The sequence below is a fragment of the Emydura macquarii genome, unplaced genomic scaffold (assembly GCF_026122565.2).
Source record: "Emydura macquarii macquarii isolate MOO-44397 ecotype Brisbane River unplaced genomic scaffold, CSIRO-AGI_Emac_v2 contig_2768, whole genome shotgun sequence".
NCBI classification, from domain to species: domain Eukaryota; kingdom Metazoa; phylum Chordata; order Testudines; family Chelidae; genus Emydura; species Emydura macquarii.
In genome coordinates this window covers 23,688,685-23,709,440 of record NW_027132905.1, presented here as the reverse complement: position 1 = coordinate 23,709,440, position 20,756 = coordinate 23,688,685, and the positions used below count along the sequence as shown (strand labels likewise).

The following is a 20,756-nucleotide window of genomic DNA, read 5'->3' as shown; positions in this document are numbered from 1 at the left end:
GGCGCCTATCACTATAGCATCTAAGTGCTTCACAAACAATTTTCACCACACCCATGTGCAATGAGGGTATATTATTCAGGCACAGAGAGATTAAGGTTAAAAGTTTCCACTAAGTTTGACTGCCCAATTTGAGATGACGAAAACCTGATTTTTCAGCACATGTAGCATTATATAAGATTTTATATGTTCAAATTCATTTGCAGCTGAGAGTGCTCAGCACTTCTGCAAATCAGACCCCAGGGTCTCATGTCAGGCTCCCAGAAAATGAGGGACATGCATTAGTACCCACCTGTGAAAAGTTTGATTCAAGTGAATTTCCTAGCATCACACAGCAACTTTGTGGAACAGGCCAGGTTAGAATCAAGCTCTCAAGGGCAGCATTCAACTGCACAGGCAACTTTAATTCTGGCATTTCGTGACTTCTGAATACTTGACTTTGCAACCTTAATAATGTTCTTTTAACAGTGTCTGTGTGTAGCTTCCTAGATTTTCAAAGCAGCAAGAAACTCCATCATGTGGCATCATACTGACATCCACATGGGTCATCAGCAGAACTGAAACCTTTAGATCCACTGCACAGACCTCTCTCACTTGAGCTGAATAACTGATAGCAGTATTGTGCTGCCATCCTCTATGTGGATCACATGAGAAAGGGATGAGACATACATTTTGCCCATGGTCTGCACAGATATTTGCTCACCAAAGGAAGAGTGAGGCCCAGGAATCTCAGGTTACATTCCAGGCTCTGAAGGGGAGTGCGCTCGAATGGCAGACTCTAGGCTGTTCCTCCCAAGCTTGACCCTTCTGCCACCTCCCCTCCAACCTGTTTCTCTCCTGTCTCTTCCCCATCCATGTCTCCATGTCCCAGTCTCCTTAGGCTTTTTGTCCGAGTCTCCTTGCCAAGACAGTCCTCATCTCCCCCTCAGCCCCAACAGCTGGAAACTGACTAACCCTGAAGTGCCACTGTTAAAATAGGAGTAATTTGTGTATTTGTAGTTGGAATGTTTGTTAAAAACTACATTACAAGCTCAGTAAGAAAGTACGTGCATACCAAGTAAAATCAGAGTCATAACCATTCATCAGTATCTGCTGTTGGATTTAAGGCAGAACTGAGACTTTAATGAAAGTTTACTAGCACACCTTTTTCCTGTTTTCAATAGCCGGTGGTCGAACTCCATTCACCAGCAAACTGCTCAGTTGTTTGGACACAAAATCCTTTCTCAAGTGGACATTAATAAAACCTTTAGGGGAAAAACAATGGTTGTTGGTGCTGTAAAAGTACCCCTGAAAGCCATTTAATGCTGTTTAGTTCTTAATTCCCTATACACGAGAAGAAGACAGTATTTAATACTAATTTCAAAACGTCTTAATACATTTTTTGTTTCTCTAACAGGAAAAAAATATGATCACACTCTGAAAAAAAGATAGTTAATTTACCTGGTTATGAGAGACTGTTTTCCATAAACAAATCATTGCTATTAAGCAAAAGAAATCTAAACTATACATATCAAACGCTGCAAGATCTACTACATACAGCATTTGCTTTGCGGTTTTTGTAATCAAGGGTGAATCCAAGAGGGAAATATTTGACAAAAAATATACCTTGGGGTGTTTACTCTTCACTACATCCTGCAAAACTCTTATCTACATAGGTGACATTATGCACAGCTGTCCCAGTGAGTTATGTGGCTAAGTGCCTACTGGATGAGGCCTCATTATGTACAAGTGTCACCAATTCCCATATGTTTAAAACTACAGTGTCACATTTAGAAAAATTCAAACTTGCAGAACATTTGAGCGTGCCTTTGATTTTACTGAGTTGCAGGGCTAACAGGGATTCTCTTCCCCATCTGTCCCCGAAATACTTCATTTTATTTAGTGCTTATGAAAGGGATTAGATTGAGAGCCAAGGAGACTGAAGTCTTCCACTTCTTCAGACCAGGTAGAGCATGAGCAGTAGCAGTGTAACACTTTCCACACTACTCTGCCATCATGCCTTAACTCTGAGCTGGAAAGACCTCTTCTAAGGAGGAGAATATAGCGTGGGTTGGGTTCCAGGCCCACACATTCTCTCCCAAGAGAACCAATTCTGGTGGTGACTTTGTATTATGGACAAAACCTACAAACCTATAGGGTGGAATCTTGATCCTAATGAAACCGATGGAAAAATTCTCATTGACCTCATGGGGCCAGGATTTCACCCACTGATTCTAATACAAGTACTATTAAGTAGATTTTATGCTGCAAAGCTAATCAGGCAAAACTGAATTTAATTCAAATTTTAATTCTATTTATAAAGCTAACAAATAATCAAACTACATTTTGACTCCTCTATTGCTACTTGGTATAATAGCTGAAACATCAAATTTAAACGCTCAGAAGGTACAACAATGGAGTGACCATACCAGGACCAGCGATTTCAACCTTCTCAATGTATTCATTGTCAGGAATGTTTCTGGAAATGTTCTCAGCAATTTCTCTTGGGCCCACTTTCTGTTCCTTGGTTTTGAGGAGCATCTGAAACACAATGAAGGATTCAATACAGTCTAATCCTGGGGGAATCTGCTGGAAAATAAAATATGATCTGATCTGATACCACGCTAACAAGACCCACTAAATTCCTCTCATCTAACAATCTCTGTGGAATATTAAGAACTTAGCTCTGTAAGCATGCCGTGCATGGCATTCCCATAGGAGTTAATAGGACTGCTACACATAAAGCCCTGGCAAGATCTGATCCTAGGTGACATTACAGATTTATAATACAGAAAAGTGCAAAGAAAAATATAACTGCAACCTATGTAACTAGCTAATTTCAAATATTATCTTTGCTCATCATACGGACCAGAGGTCTAAATATAGCTTGTTTTTGCACTGCTCAAAACTGCATATCCAGGCTTCACTAGCATGTAAAGTGTTATTTTGTAAACCGACTGCACCTGCAGAAAATCCGCAAGGCTGCTTTTGAAAATCCCACTAAGCACTAATCATCATCATGGCAAATCTCAGAGGAACATGGCCTCACAAATCGAGCACCACCCAGATTGACCTCTGGCAAGGTACTGAAAGTGGTCTGATTGTATATTCCGTTTATGCCCATCCCTGGCAATCTTGTTGTGCCATCAAAACTTTTGGCACCCATGTGATCCCTGGCACACACTTTGGAATTCATTGATCTTCCATTCGTATATGTCCATATCAATAAAGCTGCTGAAACCAAACCAGTGTTGGTGGAGGCAGTTGCTGGGTTTGGCTTTGAATATCCTTGTTTCTGATCTTGTCCTGACACCCTACCTGGAGCTGCTGACAGACACACCCCTGAGGCAAAAATGACCAATGAAACCTTGCAGAAGGGCCATTCTGGTAGCCTGTGTGTAGGTGACAAATGTAAAACTGATGCCTGGAATACTAAAACATTGCTCAAAACAGTTAAAGCCATCTAGTCAGTTGAAAACAAAGTTGAGGACTATATGTTTTTGTTCTCAGGTTGCCCCGACTAAGTACTCAGACAATTTGGGCCTTTTCTAGGCTAGGTTTTGGTTGTTTCAATTGAGTTAGCCAGCCTAATTTGAAGCACCACTCTGCACCTAGTCAACACCTTTTAAACCATGCTAGTTGGTCTTGGATGTAACAGGCTACACCACAATCAGCTAGTGTGATCTGAATTGTGACTATACTAGGCGCTGAATGCTGTTTCAAATCATGTTCACTAATTTAATTTAAAACAAAAACAAAAGCATTTTCTTTTCTAATTTATTCACATCCCTAGATGCAGCAAAAACCAAATCTAAAAATCCCCACAGTATCCATCTCCTGAAGAGAGGCTTGGTTGACTATTTGCACTTGCTCAAGCATTTAAAAATGTTGACGAGTGTGTGTAGAAATTGCCTTTTTCTGCTTCTCACATCACTCCTGCAAGGACAGGATGGGAAAAGCAGCTTTTAATATCACTTTTTAAAATATCAGTGACTAATTTTCCCGCATCATGGCCAAATTCATTTTGGGGGATTTTCTATCCATTCAAGTGCAGGTGAGGTCATTGTACTGCCCTGGCAGGCCACGGGTGAAAATGAGAGGGTTGCTAAAGTGTTTTGAGTGACTTTGGCTGAAGTGGAGGGGACTGATATTAAGAAACAAGGAGGACAGCACTGTCCGGTGTGTACAGCACCAGGCACCAGTGAGTTTGAAAATCCCACTAGCTGGATTTGAGAGCAGTCTTGAGAGCAGATTTTTTAAAAGTAAGCACTGTCTAAATTGTCCCTTAAAAATTTCCTTTGTTGTCCAAAAACTGGGCATATCTGTCACCTGTAGAGCACCAAAACTTCATTCAAATTTTTAAAATGTATGTTACGAAATATACTTAAGATCAGATTTTAAAACAAACATTTCTCAGCCCAATTTTTATCCCAGACATTACAACAGTGTGCTAGTGTACAAGAACCAGAATGTGAAATTGACTAGGAATAAAACAAAAATGAGAAGAACCATATGAAAAATAACTGCACTATAAACAGGGATAGGCAAATCAGAATTTTAAAATGTTTAGTTTTCATAATCTAAGGTATTATTTGAACAAAGTGAAGGAAATGTATTGGTTTGATTTTTATTATGATTTTTAACTTGACAGTGTATCTGTAACACTATTATCTCTGAGAAATAACCACATAAGACTGAACTGGGGCTGCCATTATCTATTGCAAATGACGCTCTAATATGTGAAAGACTATCAGGCAGATTTGTAGTCTTGCATTAGGACACTGTAAGGAGAAAAGTGCAATTAAATATTTATGAGTTTAGCAAATTTGTGGTAAAACACCCTTTATTTCCATTAAACTTAATATAATGGACGAGTGAGGGAAGAGTCCGCTCCAAGTTCCCAAGCCCCCTGAGTCTTTGAATGTTACAATTTACCCTTTAAGAGGGCCCTGATATTTAAAACTGCCCTTGAGGACCTGAAATTCCACGTGATAAATCAATTCACTGAACAAACTATACGTTCATGCTGTGTGAAACCTGCCATAAAAGATGTGTTTCATGGAGTCTGACTTTTTTCTGTCATTCTGGGGTGTTTTCAAAATATCTATCACATTGCGAGATAAGCACCATTTCACACTGAGGCCACAAGCTATTACTTTTTCAGTGATTTGGATTCCAGTTTCTTAAATGTTTATATTGTTAACATCCCCAATCCACCATGAAATGTGACAGCTTAACAAGTTTCAGTTTCGTATGTAACGCAGCACTATACGACACATTTGATCCTAACAACAATACAATATGGCCTGAGTAAAACTTGAGAACAGACAAAGAAAAAACCCTGTCTTTTCAGAGGCAAGAACTTTAATTAAACAGCTCAACAAGGGATAAGCTGCCAAAACAGAGGAAATAAATATTAAGCCAACAATGGATTACAGGTGATGGTATTCAAGTCTTTATGAAGGCAATAACCCACATATCTGTTACTCTAGCAGACAGGCAGTGCTTCTGGCTGAAACCCCAGTTACAATATGCTAACAAGCTCCTAGTAAGACAAAACACTTTTGTGATAGCTGTTTCTGCATTGGCAGGTCAAATGCAGAGGCTGTTGGCTGGCACGTATCAGTGTTGCCCAGGGGTCAAATTCATTCCTGCTACCACACAGCAGCAGTGTACAGATTTCTGTCTCTTTTGGAGGCAATTCTTGGGAGCCACCTGATAAAGCCAGGTGCACCTTATAACAAGGGAGCTCACTACAATATGCTTAACTAGAGTTGGAATCATGCTCCTTGAGAAAAGGCTGCATAGCCTTTACAATGCTATAGTGTGGAGCACGCTGTTAATTCTCTAAAAATAACAGAGCTCTAGAGCTGTGTGTAAGCAAAGAACGATCCCTGTAACAAAATCCAATACAGAGCACCTTTAGGCATCAGTTCCTGTGACAGTCTAGGACTTAAGAAACTATATAAATGCAAATAAGCTAATGGAAACAAAGTAGCTACTGAGAAGCCGGTACTGTATGTACTATATGAGAATCCTAATAATGACTTAATTGGGGTAAAGAGGCAGTAAAAAAATATTTTAAAAAATGGCAGTATTCTGAAAGTTTGTATCAGTGCAGTCACCCAAAGGCCTGTTACTCTAAGAGACAGATCTTTTGGCTGAGGCTCAGTCACAATACGTTAATGAGATCTCAGGAAGACAACACACATTTGCGGGGAGTTGTTTCTGCATTGGCAGTTCAAACCAAGAGGTTGCTGTCCAGCACGTATCAAGGTTGCCCCAGAGTCAAACCCCTTGTGACAAGCAATTTGCACGCACAGCAGCTGTATATAACAACCCCTGTAGGCATTTCATGGGGAGATCAGCATTTTGCTTATTACAACAAGGGCTCTGAAATAATGAGACACACATTAAGTTTAATAAATCAATAAACCCTTATTAATGAAAAAACTTGTAAAGTAGGAAGGCTACTTATTTTGAGAATTATAGTGTGGAAGATGTATGTTTATAAAAATATATACTCCTTTTGACAAAGACATGAACACACTGGAAATTTGGATACTTTTACAGCTAGACCGAAATTCACTTTCTGTTGGTTCACAGTGCACCTAGTTTACTAATTTTTCCCCACAGCCTGATTTTGCTTCCTCATTATAACACCCCCTCTCCCCCCCAATTCTTCATTTGCCTCCTGTTCTATTTTGGTCCTCTGTAGTCAAAGTACACTATAAAGAGGCAGCACTACAACAATTAATTAATACAACCCTAATAATATTTTAACCAGGGTGTCTCAGAATTTACACAGACACACACACTACAGGTGGTGCAATAGTAATGCCTATTATTACAGTTGCTTAACAATTTCCATTATAACCCCTATGTTTTTAGTAGCCTATAACGTTGTCAAATTAACTTTTCAAGCTGAAATTTTCCATGCTTGATGTCTGTTTGAGGACTTTTTTTTTCTGGAAAGTTTGGTCAAAAACAGGTCAGCCATTCTCGGACCAAAGTCAATGAAAAATGGTTAGTTTTGGCTAGGATAGGACAGGTCTGGCCATTTTTAAAAAAAAATAGCCCTAGCACTGCAGTGATATGGAGTAGGAACTTGAAATTTGGCAGGAGGATAACCACTCATTGGGAAAGGTATCTTACATTGTATTTATATCTTATGTAAAAGAGACAGAGGATATCAAAACTAATACAGATTTTCAGGGGGATAAAGAGGAACAGATCAATGCTAGTCCAAAGAACAACTCTCTTAGAGCTCACAAAAGCCCTGGGGTAAGCTGATTTTTATGAGAGAAGTCACTTTTCCTAATTCTTTACACAAAAAACTTGGTTCTGCTTTTCTTTAAGAGCCATTGCTGACCTCATTTGATTTTATCTGAACTGCTTCCTTTCTGCTCTGGTCTGAAAATGCTTTTAAAAAAATTAGACTGATCTTCAACATTCCTCCACTAAGAAAATGGGGAAAAAAGTAGCTGCAGTAATCAAACATACTCAAGGGGCAGCAATCTGGATTTATTCGCTCTCTCATTTAAAAACAAAGAACATTCCCAGGGCTCATGCCAAACCTAAAACTTTGGCTGTGCCTTCACAGCAGAGTTAACAGGTTCTTGCTTGAGTATTGTTTCTAGTCCAGCACGAGCCCCAACACAATAAACTCTAACCTGAATCTGGTGGTGCTTTCCACCTGGGCTAGCTGGCTTGTCTGGTCTATAGGCTAAAACCCAAGTGCTGCTCTCACTTGGGCCGGTAACCTGCAGTTTGCAGTGAGGAGGAAGGCTGAACCACTCATGTCCTCCAACACTTTCCCACAATACTCCCCATGTGCCCAGAAGGACAAGTTATCCCACAATTCATTGGGAAAGAATCATAGTCTCAGTTTACTGCAGCACTAAAAACCTTGAGATGTACCCTCAGAAATCCTAGTGACACTCCTGAATAGTATAGCCCCAGCATGGACACAGTAACTCAAGCATGGCTTTGCAGTGTGGCTACTCACAACCGAGCTAGACTGATGCTAGTGCACATCACCTGGGTTAACTCTGCAATGAAGACATACCCTGAAACAACTCAATGCCATGCATTCTTACTTGACATCCTTCTCTCCTTTATTAGTCTACATCTCTCACAAAGCATTACCGGCTCTCCCTTCCTGCACTTTCTTTCTTCCTCTTCTTTTGTCCCACCAACTTTCTTGGACATCGCCCTTTGCTGAACAATAGTTAATATTACTGTTTTGTCACAGGCAGTTTGCAGAGCAAGTGACAGCAGACTATACAGTATGTTTTGCTGTATGTTATCTTTTGCTAGTGATGTGCAGCTCATACAATGCATAATTTTGGGGCATACCTATCCTGACATCATTGATTTACGTTACATTCATTAAATAAGGTGCCAAAGTACTGCATTTGTGCATGAGACCACATGGCCCAATTACAGAAGGGCCCTGTTTATCCAGTCTAAACTGGGACCAGAGCCAGACAGGAAAAATCAAAGCTCTAGATAAACTGGAGAATAGGAAAATGTGATCCTACTGCACCATCTAGTGGCCACAGGAGAGATTCCTGGGCTTCTGGCCCTGGAGTCCTGGTTGTTTGGTAAATGCAGAGAGCTGGTTAAGGGAGAGTCAGATAAACAGAGTTCTACTGTATTAACAGTTGTCTGGCTGACAGCTAAAAGTCTTTGTAGTAAATGTGTGTTCGGGGTGAGGAGAAATAGTGGATTATTTTATAGGAACACGTGTAAAAGCATTTATGGCAATAAAATAATTAAGTCAGAGGTTCAAGTCTCTAACTTGCAATTGAAAAATACTTAAAATGTTTAAAAGAGCAACACATACTCCCCTGAATTTACAAAAACTGCCCCTTATATGGCTATAAAAACCGAGGCATTAGAGGTCGTTCATCTAGTCTTCATGGTCTTCAAAATCATTTTAGTCTTGCACAAATCATCAAAACAGAAGTCTAAGGGCCTGTCCCTATTGCACCCAAAATTCCCCAAGTTCAATGGCAACACATAAGTGAAGATTGCAGGATCAGATTCTAAAACATGTCTATTATAGAAGCTGATATTGCTTTGGATATATCATTACGGAGCTTCGGACACCACTGAAGTCCCATACACCAAGATTTTTTTTTTTTTTTTTTTAAATAGCATTACCTTTGTTATGCCCATAGCACTGTTACACTGGTAATCCCCAAATTTGGGCTGCTGGCTTGGCGTGACTGCCAGTGGGGGATTTTCTAAATCTGGATATGCAGCCTTGATGGCATCTCCAAAGATCTCCTGAAGGCGGCTGTTGATATTAATCATGCTTTTTGTTGGCTTATTTCTTTCCTCTTGAAGACTCTGAAGGAAAACAATGTCAAAACACTAAGGTCACATCATTCTAGGAGAAGTTACTTCACACACACAGAAGCTGCCTGGCAAATCAGAGCATTAAGTATTACTGCAATACAAGCAACATAAAATGTCATGTGATAAAAGCATTACCCCCCACAGAATTTGGCATTCAGTTTGCACATTAGTGTCTTTGGATGTACCCTAGTTATATGTTCTCAAGTAAGCTCTGCACATTTTTACTTTGGAAAATTCTTACGGACAATGGTAGGACTTAATAGTTCTCCTGTTCCCACTGACGTCAATGAGAGGAAGACTGGGCCCTTACATTTTTTATGCATTATGGGTGGTTCATGTGATACATAGGGCCTTGCCTGGTCTGCTTTACCATGAGTTTCCCCCATAAGCACATTTATTAACTACACATCTCTTCTGAACGATGCAAATTATCTTTGTTGCTTTTGCAGGAGCACCTTATTCCCTGTTTGTACCACTTTCTAGATGAAATCGTTTCTCCTACCATTTTCACTTAAACCTTCATTCCCAGATTTTAGTATAGAACTCCTACCCTTTGAACTTAACAGTGTTAATACTTTCACTGGTGCAGGCATAGCGAACCTTTTCATACCTTTATCTATGTGCCCAATAGGTGACCTCAATAAGGTCTCAACTCTAAGAGGAGAGCCCTACTCCAAGAACGTAGAAGAGATCATAGGGCATGCTTAGCTGACTACAGGTAATTATACCAAAATTTTATCAAAAAGCAACATTGTCCAAAGACTTGTGAAAGAATAGAGCTCTACCAATATACTGTTTACAATTGTGGCACCAGAGCGCAGGGTGATCAAGTTGTTACATAGCATTAGCTATAACAAAATAAAATATCTGATCCTGCTGAGAAGGAAAGCATATACCAATAGAATACTATACTGCCAACCCTTTTTCCTCCCTCACCTTTTGAAGAACGTTTAGTCGATACTTAAGCTTTGCGTTTTCATCTCGCAATCCCTCCAAACTTGGAGATACTTCCAAGCATCCAAAGTTCTTCAGTCGATCAATCTCCGCAGCCAGGATCTTGATCTCTTTTTCCTGGTAAGCAAAATAAAATAGTGAACCTCAACTGCTGTGTTTGTTCCAAAGGTAACTCGGAGTATATTGCATCAGAACTTTGATCAATAGCCCATTTCTTTACAAGATAGCACAACAGTAAAATATTAACAAAGTTTAACATTGCTATAAAAGAGTAATTAGCCACAATTAGCACAAGTTTCTTTTAACAGACTCTAACACTAGCATATTGTTAATGAAAATTCAGTTCAGTATAATTATAGGCCCTGATCTCCCACACACTTAAACATAAGAGCAACTATGCTCACATGAGTATTCCTATTAGCTTAAAAAATATAACTGGGACTTTAATAGGACTCCTCACCTGGGTAAGTGTTTGCAGCATCAGCTCATCATTTTGTTTTTTTAAAAAAGGTTTAATATTTTGTAGATTAAAAAGGTACCCTACAAAACCACTCCTGTACAAAGGAAAAATAGCACTTTAACTAAAGGCTGAACAATAAGGCCATATTCAGTGTAGTAAGCCATTCTCCCCTCTCAATTGAGGGATGGAAGGGCAACAGCTAATGCTAAAGAGTTCTTCCCCCTGCATGTTTCTTTTTGAAAAAAGCACACAGATACCATTCTGCTTTTATAAAATGTCCCCCTCAGGCTGAGAATCTTTACACTCAGTTTCATCAGCCCAAATGTGGGGTCATGTTTCTCTCCTGGGGATAAATCCACATTAGGTGATATAAATCCAAGCCGCAAGCTTGAGGTATATGTCTACACCACAATTAGACACCCGCAGCTGGTATAGGATGGCCGCCTTTTCAAAAGGCAAAAGCAGAACCACCCCCTGCTCTTCTCTTCCCCTGAGACTCTGCTCCCTGACCAGGCGGAAGCCGGAGCCAGGCCATGTTAAAAGACGCCCAGGGAGCCTGGGTCGCTGGGGGGAGCCCTAGACTCTCCACCTGCCACAGGTGCATGGCCAGGGTGCCCAAGAGCAGCCCCTGGCATGTGCCCCCACACTCCAGGGCACGCTGCACAGAGCAGGTGGATGGTCCGGGGCTCACCACAGTAGACCAGGCTCCCTGGGCAGCTCTTCCTACTGCCCGGCTCCAGCTTCTGGCCTGGCCAGGAGGCAGAGCCTCCAGGGGGAGAGGAGGAATGGGGGGGGCTTCATGGTGAGGTGGGTAAGGCCCACCTCAGCCACTACACCAGGAAGAGGCTGGCACAGCACCCGAGTCTCAGGCAGGTGTGGAGTGGCACCACAGGAAATCCAGGACAAATGCCATTCCGGAGTCATTCATCCCGGGACTGAACTCTGCATTTTGGGACTGTCCTGCCCGATTCAGGACAGGTGGTCACCCTAGGCTGGTCTCTGCCAGCCAGCTGACTCTGGCTCATGGTGGTCAGTCTAAGTGTAGAGGTTGGGCCTTGGGTTGCAGCCTGAATGTCTACACAGCAATTAAACAGCCCCTTAGCCCGAGTGAGCTGTGGGTTTTTTAACTGCAGTGTAGACATATCCTTGGACTCACTGACTGCATGAGGGAAGAGACAATGGTCACACACAAGAGAATGGGCTACAATCTTTCAGAGGAATTAATCCACAGGGAATAGTGGAGCCATTTCTGGAAATGGCCTCTCTCCCATCTGGCTGCCTAACCACTCCTCTCATGCAGCACAGCTCCTAATTCTTGCTCATGAGAGGGGTAAAAGGCTGAGAATTCTCACCAACAGTAATTTATGGATGGCTTTCTGATTTCCAAGGAAGCATGCTCCAGAGACTGATTGCTCCTTAGGTTTTCCCCTCTCCCAGGTCCAGTCAGACCTCCGCTAAGGCCAAAGAGCCCAAACCCTGCAGAGCTAAAGCAGATGGGCCTCCATGCAAGACAACATGGAATGGAGCCTCTGTTCACCTTTCCAGTTGCTTCCCTCTATTGTGCATAGCAAAGAGGTACATTTAATGGGCAATTTTACCCAAGGCCGTTTTAAGACCTTTGTAGGCCCTAGGCACATTTGCCTTCGTAGGCCCCCCGACCGAAATAACTAATTTGATTTTAGCGTCTGGGGCCACATTAATTGTGAGGTTTCGTGGCCCCTAGTTATGCCACTCTGAGCAAAATGTCAAATAAAAATTGTTCACAATTGAAACCTGCATTTAATGTATTCCCTTTTGCTAATATTGTAACCATATTCCTTAAAAGCTTAGAAAACTTTAAATCTTGTCACAGTATTAAATTTACAATGGATATATGTAATAATATAATAGTAATTTGTACCTTAGATAAATATATTTAATTTAAGATGATATGAATTTTGATTTTATCGTTTGCTTTTCAAATTTTCGGATAAATTTTATTTTAGTTCACAAATTTTTTCGTAGGCCCTGAAAGTTTCGTAGGCCCTAGGCACTATTGTGCCTAATGGATAATTTGGCCCTGATTTTATCCTACCAGAATTAGAAACCACTGAGAACAGAAATGTTTGCATTGCAAGAGCACCACAAGCTCAGCTTCATTAACAAGCTGACATGTAACATGACAAAAAAAATCAAGAGTCCTGTAGCACCTTAAAGACTAACAAATTCCCGTGGGCATAAGCTTTTGTGGGCTTGTTTTTGCTGTATACAGACTAACACGGCTACCCCTCTGGAACTTTTCATGTAACCTCATGTTTCCATTTATTTGTATCAACTCAACAATGTAAGTCTTTAAAACTTTTGGAATGATATTTTCCTAGTATTTCAAGATGAGTAGTATCTTCTACGAATTCCAGTATTCTCAACCTCAAGCAAACCAAAATCATGTGTCAGGCCACAAAAAACCCCATGAGATTGGTGTAAAAAAAATTGGATACATTTAAAAATAATAAATGTGAAATCCTTTTTATCTGCCTTATGGTTTTTCAGCTCTTAGGTGAATATGCCTCATATTTTCAAGATTTTCTCTGACAGAAACTTACTGAATGCTGGGATTCTCATGCAGTCTCTTGAGATTCTAGGGTATCTAAGAAAAATGAGTCTAATGTCATCATTAGACTCATGATAAAATTGCAATATAGGAATTCCTGTGATCAGTCAGAGAGCAAATTATCTTTCCCGAGGTTTCCTTTATACACAATATTCTACAATTTTAAAACTTTCCATATAAAGGTGCTCCCTGATCCAGGTATTTAACTTTTGTTTTTTAAATAAATGCAAGTCAAGGAACAAATAAATCAATGAACAATTTGCTCTAACAGAAAAAAACCACACCTTAACTGGTGGATGTGATATTTCTCATCTCTCCTCTCATTTCTGTACTGTTCCAAACTATTTGCACTTTTACATCATTTGGAGTCACATTTTCAGAGAGTTTCAGACTGAAATACAAATTGAAGATCTTGCAAAATGAAGAGACAGATTTAATTTAATCTTAGTATTCTAGTTAAGTTTTTCCATAGAATAAAACTAGTTACAGAGAACTTAAAATATACCCAGTAGCAATGTTGTGAGCTCAAGTTTAAGCCTCAAAAAAATCAGTGTGTAAGTTAAGAAAAGCAAACACATACACTATTCTTAACACTATAGTATTGCGCACAAACTGAAATCTTCATATAGTATTACCTTTTCTCCAGCAATGTCAGCAGCAGCTTCAAAGCAGCACTGTAACAAGCTAGTCGGTCAATGCTACTGAATGATTTCTCAGAAATGAAAATGAATTCCTTATCCAAGAATTTAACTTTCACTTTTGAAATGAATGCAATTCACGGTCCAACCCAATGGCCAAATTGCTTTCATTTTTTCAGGTGGAGATATTTGTCTGCTGCTGGGTGATTATCCTGCACAAAGGAAAATCATGCCCCCCCACATACTAGGGAAATAGCTCAAGTCCCTCTTTGTCCCGTTGGTCAGGACCCAAATCTCCACAGTTCTTGGGATTCTGTCAAAGACTGGGGCCATATACACAGTGACCTAGTGGTGAAAAGCTCCATGTGACACTCCCAATCCCCTGAATAAAAGGATGACAGCAATACCTCATAACTTGGATTTTGATGAGCAAAAAAGACATTTAAAACACTGAGAAGAATTTGCAGAGACAACAGGTTTGCAGCACATTAAATGTTCCATGCACCCATGTGGCAGCAAGGCCAACCCCATTTCACAGTGATCTGAGTGAGGTTGAGATGTCAGCCTAGGTTGTCACTTGCAATGTCATTTTCCCCTCTCCTTTATAAAGTTGTAGCCAAACCCTTTACATAACGTTAGTATAGGGGGAAGCAAATAGTTTTATTATATGATAGTTTAGCAAGATACCATAATACATCCCCCTTTGCTGCCACTAGTAGCCCTCAGTATTCGCTCACAATAAGCTGGAACAAATGCAGTAGGGAGCTTATTTAGCATACAGCATCAAGTCGAATTCTTAAAGGCTCCTGCTAGACACCTGTTGTACGGCTCTCCCCAGTGAGCTCTGAATCCAGGGTAAATGCCATGGGAGCATTGCCTGGCCTCAGCACACCACAAAACAAATGGCAGCAGCAGGAAGAAGGAATTTGTCAATAAGTAGCTCCGTCTCAGAGGTTAGCCAGAGCCAGTGTGATCTCCCCCATTGGTCTGTGAAGAGCAGTGTCACTCAAACAGGCACCATCTCTGATCTGTATGCAAGAAAACTGCCAGCCTAGAAATTGGCCACTTAATAACCTTCTGTCTATGTAAAACCACTTCAGTTTACTCCTGTTTAGCTACAGCTTAACCAGGGTGCCAGAATCAACCTAGCACAAAACTTGAGGAAAGAGGGAGGCAGACACATTTTGACTCTGTTGCTATGTGAATCCTGTGATTTACCCAGCACTCTAGGTAATCACTTGTGAATCCCTAATAGCAGTAATGGGATATTATCAATTCTCTATCTTCCATCTGAAATTCATATCACCAAACCTGGGTGCACAAGTACAATAGTGCAAAGGCTAAAATCAGCTCTCTTGTTTCTGTGGCTTCTCTGTCATTCCATCATCAGAGCTTGGAAGATCAGGAACGGGTGATGGCATTACAGGTGCTACCATGAGAAAGAAAACCAAGGGGGGGGGGAGCACCATCTGTCTGGCTGCTGCCATGGTAGGGTAACCTTTTCCCCTGGCCTACGTTAATTGTGTAGCCCTGCCCTAAGCACAACTTGTCAATAGAGGGTCATACCTGATGACCACCTCATGAGAAGCTGTAGCGAATGCATGAAGCCATGCTGCCATCTCCATAGGCTCTTTGGTCAGCTGTGCTCTAGAAAGCTTCCCCTCACCTGTGAATGCAAAAAGCTAAAGCTTTTTTAATAAGATCAACATTGCCCTTAAACTTAGTTGCTTGATGCCTAAGATTTTCTTCCACAGATACCACCAGTGAATGGTGCATTAAAATGGCATGCACGTATTACACTATAAGGATTGACTTTATTTGTGAGCAGCAGAATAGCTCCTATGAACAGACACACAATTAGTCAAATATGGAATAACAGGGAGGAGGAGGAGAGGGAGACACTAGGAAGAGGTTTGTGCCCCTCCTAAATGTTAAGGTCAGATGTTTATCTCCAAAAATTTATTTCAGCTACCAACAGCCAATTAACTCTTCTTAATTAGATCAACAACAAAATAGTCATATGGAATCTTTTGCCTAAAACAGAGCAATTCTCTTTTTCTTTGGGTCTTTTCCTTTTCCTGTTGTCTCGCTATATACTATTTACACCATGACTGTTACTATGGCTCCTGAGCACTTTTGAATGTAACCTATTTTCCTCTTTGCCTCCCCTTCTCCACGTCATTATTTCTGTGTTTCTTTCGCCTCCTGTATCTTTGTTTCACTATTTATGCCACATCTTGCGTGACCATGCTCCCCATTCCATCTGATGGATGGAAGCATCTCTATCTCGGTCCCTGCATGGTCCAAAGAATAAGAGATTAAGTGTTTGATTGTGATGCATGTGTTGCCATAACTCTCTCCTCTCTGTTTGAGTATCCCCAACCTCTCCTCCAGTTTCCCTTTGCCTCACCAGCACTGTTTGTCTTTCATATAACACTTGACTGATGCTGCTGCTGGAGCAGAATAGAAAAAGTGACATGAACAATGTTTGTTTGAGGCTGCCATAAGCAGGCAAGGTAGTAATAGCAAAGGCAGGACAAATTCTGACTGCTGTTCAGCTGTGTGGGGTCAAAAGGAATAGGGAAGCAAAACAAGAGGTTTCCATGTGTGCGCGGCATGGCAAAATGTTAAGAACCATTCCTGGAATCAAACTCCAGCAATACATGCCTGAACAAGTTAGCCAGAAACCCACAAAAACAGAAAACGAAATAAAAAAGACCAGACTTTCAGTTTGAGGAACATTTGTTTGTAATTTATAGAGCACACTATAGAACCTGGAAGGGCAGATATGTCAGCTATTTATTAACAAACACAAAGGTACACACCTATAACTGATCTTGAAGGGCAATTTCAGTTAATAAAAATCCAAGAAACCCTTTATTCCCAAAGCAGGAAATGGGAACTAAAAAAGAGACCATTCTTCACCAATGATAATACCAAAAAAATGAGAAGTAATAGCCTCGATCAGTGACACTCAGTTGCTAGCTCTGGAGTACATGTGGCTTTTTAGTGTTCCCACATGCAGTTCTCAGGGTGTCCATGAGGCTGTTTGGTGCTTCTTTTGTTCTTGCTGATCTCAAGCAGAATGAGTGGAATACTTAGGATAACTGCTACAAACAAAACAGCATTAGGAATTCTGAGTAAACGTATTAGAGCTGCCAGGATACATCAGCCCCACAAGCAACTACAAAGGAAGAGGGCAAGTACTGGAAGAAATGAGAAGAGCAGGTGTCAGATGAAGTCAGAGAGAGAAAAAATAATCAGAACCACGTCCCGATATTTCATTGCAATTTTTCATCAGGTGTCAAGTCTGCATCATGGCATGAAAAATATACTAGACACTTACCAGCCAAAGAACTAAATTACAAGTAGACAGAAAAGACAAAGTGTGTATTTACCAACGAGTTCTAGAGGACAACCTCTACATGGGATGAGGAGTTTCTGACAGAGAGCTGTCTCTGGACTCAATCATTCCTATCAGCTTCTGGCTAGTAGATATCTGGAAATCTGAAGTTCTACCCATGCTAGCTTGTGAAAGGGGAAAGAGCTTTCTGCCTTTTCTCCCCTCCCCATAAGCCTCCTGGCTGGACCACATCTGCACTTGAGAGAGCAAATAGCACTTTACTATTCCACCCAACCCTCAGTGGTTCCTCTGAAGCCAGGCTATGATGAGAAGGAACTCCTCTACTCTACCCCTCACCCAGTGTCCATTTTTGGAAGTCCTCCTCCCTCAGAAGCTCCATTCCCTGATTCTACTGCTAGTCAGAGCATTCCTAAGCAACTATGACATAAAAGTGACATGACTTTTGCAAGTTTCATAGGACTCTGAATAGCAGCAGTAAATTTGACCACTGTCTCTCTTATGTCACACTGCCATTGCTTCACAAAATGATGAGCAGAAGCACCAGCAGACTCAGGAAAAAACCCCAGGTCCGTTCATATTTGGAAGACTTTCTTCCTTACCATTACTGACATTTTTATTTATATTAATTAACAGGAGATCTTAAATTGCACAGAAATTGATGAGTTAGGCTTCCATATTCATTGGGAAAGGCTTATGGCCCTATGTGGCATGCATCTGACCCCCACTTCACAACGATCTAATGTTGGGCTCTCAGCCCAGATTGTCATCTTTGAATCAGAATCTTCTTATGAGCAATGAAGAAGGCCTGAAAGTGATTGGTGTTTTACCTTTTATAGATTTGTACTTTACTTCAGAATTCTCAGGAGTTTTAAAGGCAGACCTCCTCAGTTTTATTGGAAGACTCATTTGAGGGCTTAGTCGTGAGTGTTGGGACTTTTCTGAGACCTCCACTGAAGGGGACAAGCTACTGACTCCTTAACAGGCATCATTTCTTCCTAAAATTTTAGTTAAACAGATATCACTATCAAACAAAACATAAAAAAATCTTCAGTCACTCTTTCCCCCTCAGAAAATCTATTGATAAGTGTTGTCACAATCCTACTCGCTCTCCATGGTCTTCAAGGGTAAACAAACCTTAAAGTCTAATGGAGAGAAAGCAGGAAAAAAAACCTCTTAAAAATGGAAACTTACAGGCCTTCTGAACACATTGCAAAGCAGCAAAACAAACTCATTTCTTTTCCTTTGTAGGTTACCCTTTTAAGCCAAAGTCATTATATTACTTAAGTACTGGACAAATAATTTTATTATATGAAAGAGAAGGCTACATACACACATTTGAGCTTTGATCCTGCAGTCAGATAGGTTACTAAAGATCCTTTCAACCATACTGAGTCTGAATTGGGCCTATTGTTGCTCTCCTCTAAACTTTGGTGGGCAGCAAAGTTTTTTATTTTTGTGCCTTTAGGACTGATGCCCCGTCTTCATTTTTTTTCTACTTACCTCTCTCACCCCATCTTTGTGTTTTTCTCCTTCCCTTCCTGTGCGTTTCTTTTTTATCCTGACCTTTCCCTGCCTTCATCTTATTACTCTTCAGAGTCAGCAATCCACTTTATGCACTTTGCCTGTCAATACTGACAATATTTATTTACATGTGACTAACCTCTTCTGTGAAAACTGTGTACAGTCATTCTGAGGTGACACAATAGTTAGGTAGCTATCCCTGAAAAAGGCAGCAAGGAAAGCACAGCATAGAGGATCAGGAAGCAGAGCATTTGTATATGGAAGCAGGGTAGTAGTATATGGAGGATGGCTAACAACGCATGGTAGATCACTCTCAGAGGTTTTGACACATATACTGAAATAATTAAGGGCTTTTCTACCCACAAATGTTTTGCTTTAACTAAGCCAGTATAGCTAAAGCGGACAATTCCCCCTAGTATGCGTGCAGTTATACCAGCAGAAGGGCATGCATAGTATGGGTTGTACCAGTATAACCGTATTAGTGGAAAATAAAAACACCCCTGACCCACAGAGTTATACTGATACATAAACTGTGTGCAGAGGCGGCCATGGAACACACACTGAACCCCAGGCGGGCGCCGGGTGAGGTTACTGCCTGGCCTCTTGTACCCCAGCATTGCCTGGAGGAGCGGGGGGAGGCAGTATACTGGGGTACTGGCCCTGCAGTTGTTGCTAGGCAGCCAGCACAGGCGTCTCCCTTTCGCCATTTACCATACTCAGCCCTGCCTGAGGCAAAGCCACAGTCCCTGCACCCGAGGCGCTTACAGTCTAAGTGCCAGACAGACAGACAGAGACAGACAGACAGACGCGCCCAAGGGGTAAGACGGATCTGATTTTTCTACAGCGGCTCAACTGTCCCCATGACATCGTAGCGCGGTGGGAATTCACCGCCAAAGACCCCGCCACACAGTCCCAGCGCCAGCACCACCCCAGGCCGCGGAGCAGCCTCCCTACCGGACACCCACGAGCCAGCTCCCATCCACTGAACTCTGTGCCAACAGGCCCCGGGTCCCCCTCCCCAGGGCGCGCTGCGCTGCGAGCCGCACGGCCAGGCTCCCTCCCTCCAGCCAGCCCAGGACAGACGGGGGTTGGGAGGGGCGGGGAGCCACAGCAGCCCCCGTTCTGGAGCCGGGGCCACGGGCTGGGGCGAGCGTCCCTCTCCCGGGGGAGACGGGGCTGGCTCTGACCTGCTGCAGGAGCCGAGCGGAACATTGAGCCACGTGAGCCTCCATCCTCACCGGGGCCCCGCGCGACAACAGCGACTGAGCGAAGCGGAAACGGCTGCACGCCGGAAGAGGAAGGAACGTGCTGTACAGGGACTGGACGGGAAGCGCCACGTGTAGGAGAAAAAGAAAAGGGACTAGACTGGGTGGCGCCGCCTCCATGATGTTCCTCCACCCCCCGGCAGCAGGGACGCCGGCCCAGAGCTCGATCGGTCCCTGCCCAGGAGAGCGGGACCTGCCCCGCCGGGCCGGGGGAGGCGAAGGAAACCCCCGGCTGGAGGGAGCAGGGCAGGGCCGTCCTCCATCGCCAGCGGGTGAACGCGCTGGGCTGCAGACATGTCACCGTGACCTACGTGCGCTGGGATCCCCCCTGAGCGTGCAGCCAGCTGCGGGCGGGGCACTGATCGGCTCCCACCGTGACAAAGGCGGGCGGAGCGCGGCCGTGAGCGTCTTTCCGCCAGAGCCTGCCCCCCTTTACTAAACACTGGGCCTGCCTGGGGGCCTAGGATGAAGCTGGAGCTGTTCGCAAATAGCGGCTCTGGCTGTCTCCCATGGGTTGCGGTTTGACTTTTTAAAAGGCCCTGTTTAAGCTGATATGGAGACCAGGGCGGACCGTAGCAATTTAGGGGCAAGGCGGGTTAGGTAACATCGTTCATTGGCGCAA

General features: G+C 42.3%; 1 protein-coding gene across 2 annotated transcripts in view; it reads right to left on the bottom strand.

Annotated features, from left to right (window-relative positions):
• RARS1 (arginyl-tRNA synthetase 1) overlaps nt 1-20,145 on the bottom strand; it is a 32,572-nt gene extending 12,427 nt beyond the window's left edge. Inside the window, exons 1-6 of one of the 2 annotated variants that reach the window (XM_067566629.1) lie at nt 20,057-20,094; nt 13,631-13,737; nt 10,279-10,413; nt 9,145-9,333; nt 2,406-2,517; nt 1,141-1,241 (exon numbers count right to left, since the gene is read on the bottom strand). In XM_067566629.1, the coding sequence (XP_067422730.1) occupies nt 1,141-1,241; nt 2,406-2,517; nt 9,145-9,297 (366 nt within the window). In that variant the 5' untranslated portion in view covers nt 9,298-9,333; nt 10,279-10,413; nt 13,631-13,737; nt 20,057-20,094. Of the gene's footprint in view, nt 1-1,140; nt 1,242-2,405; nt 2,518-9,144; nt 9,334-10,278; nt 10,414-13,630; nt 13,738-20,056 lie in introns of both variants that reach the window. The other variant, XM_067566628.1, reaches the window with a different exon arrangement.
• Between the last annotated feature and the right edge of the window lie 611 nt (nt 20,146-20,756).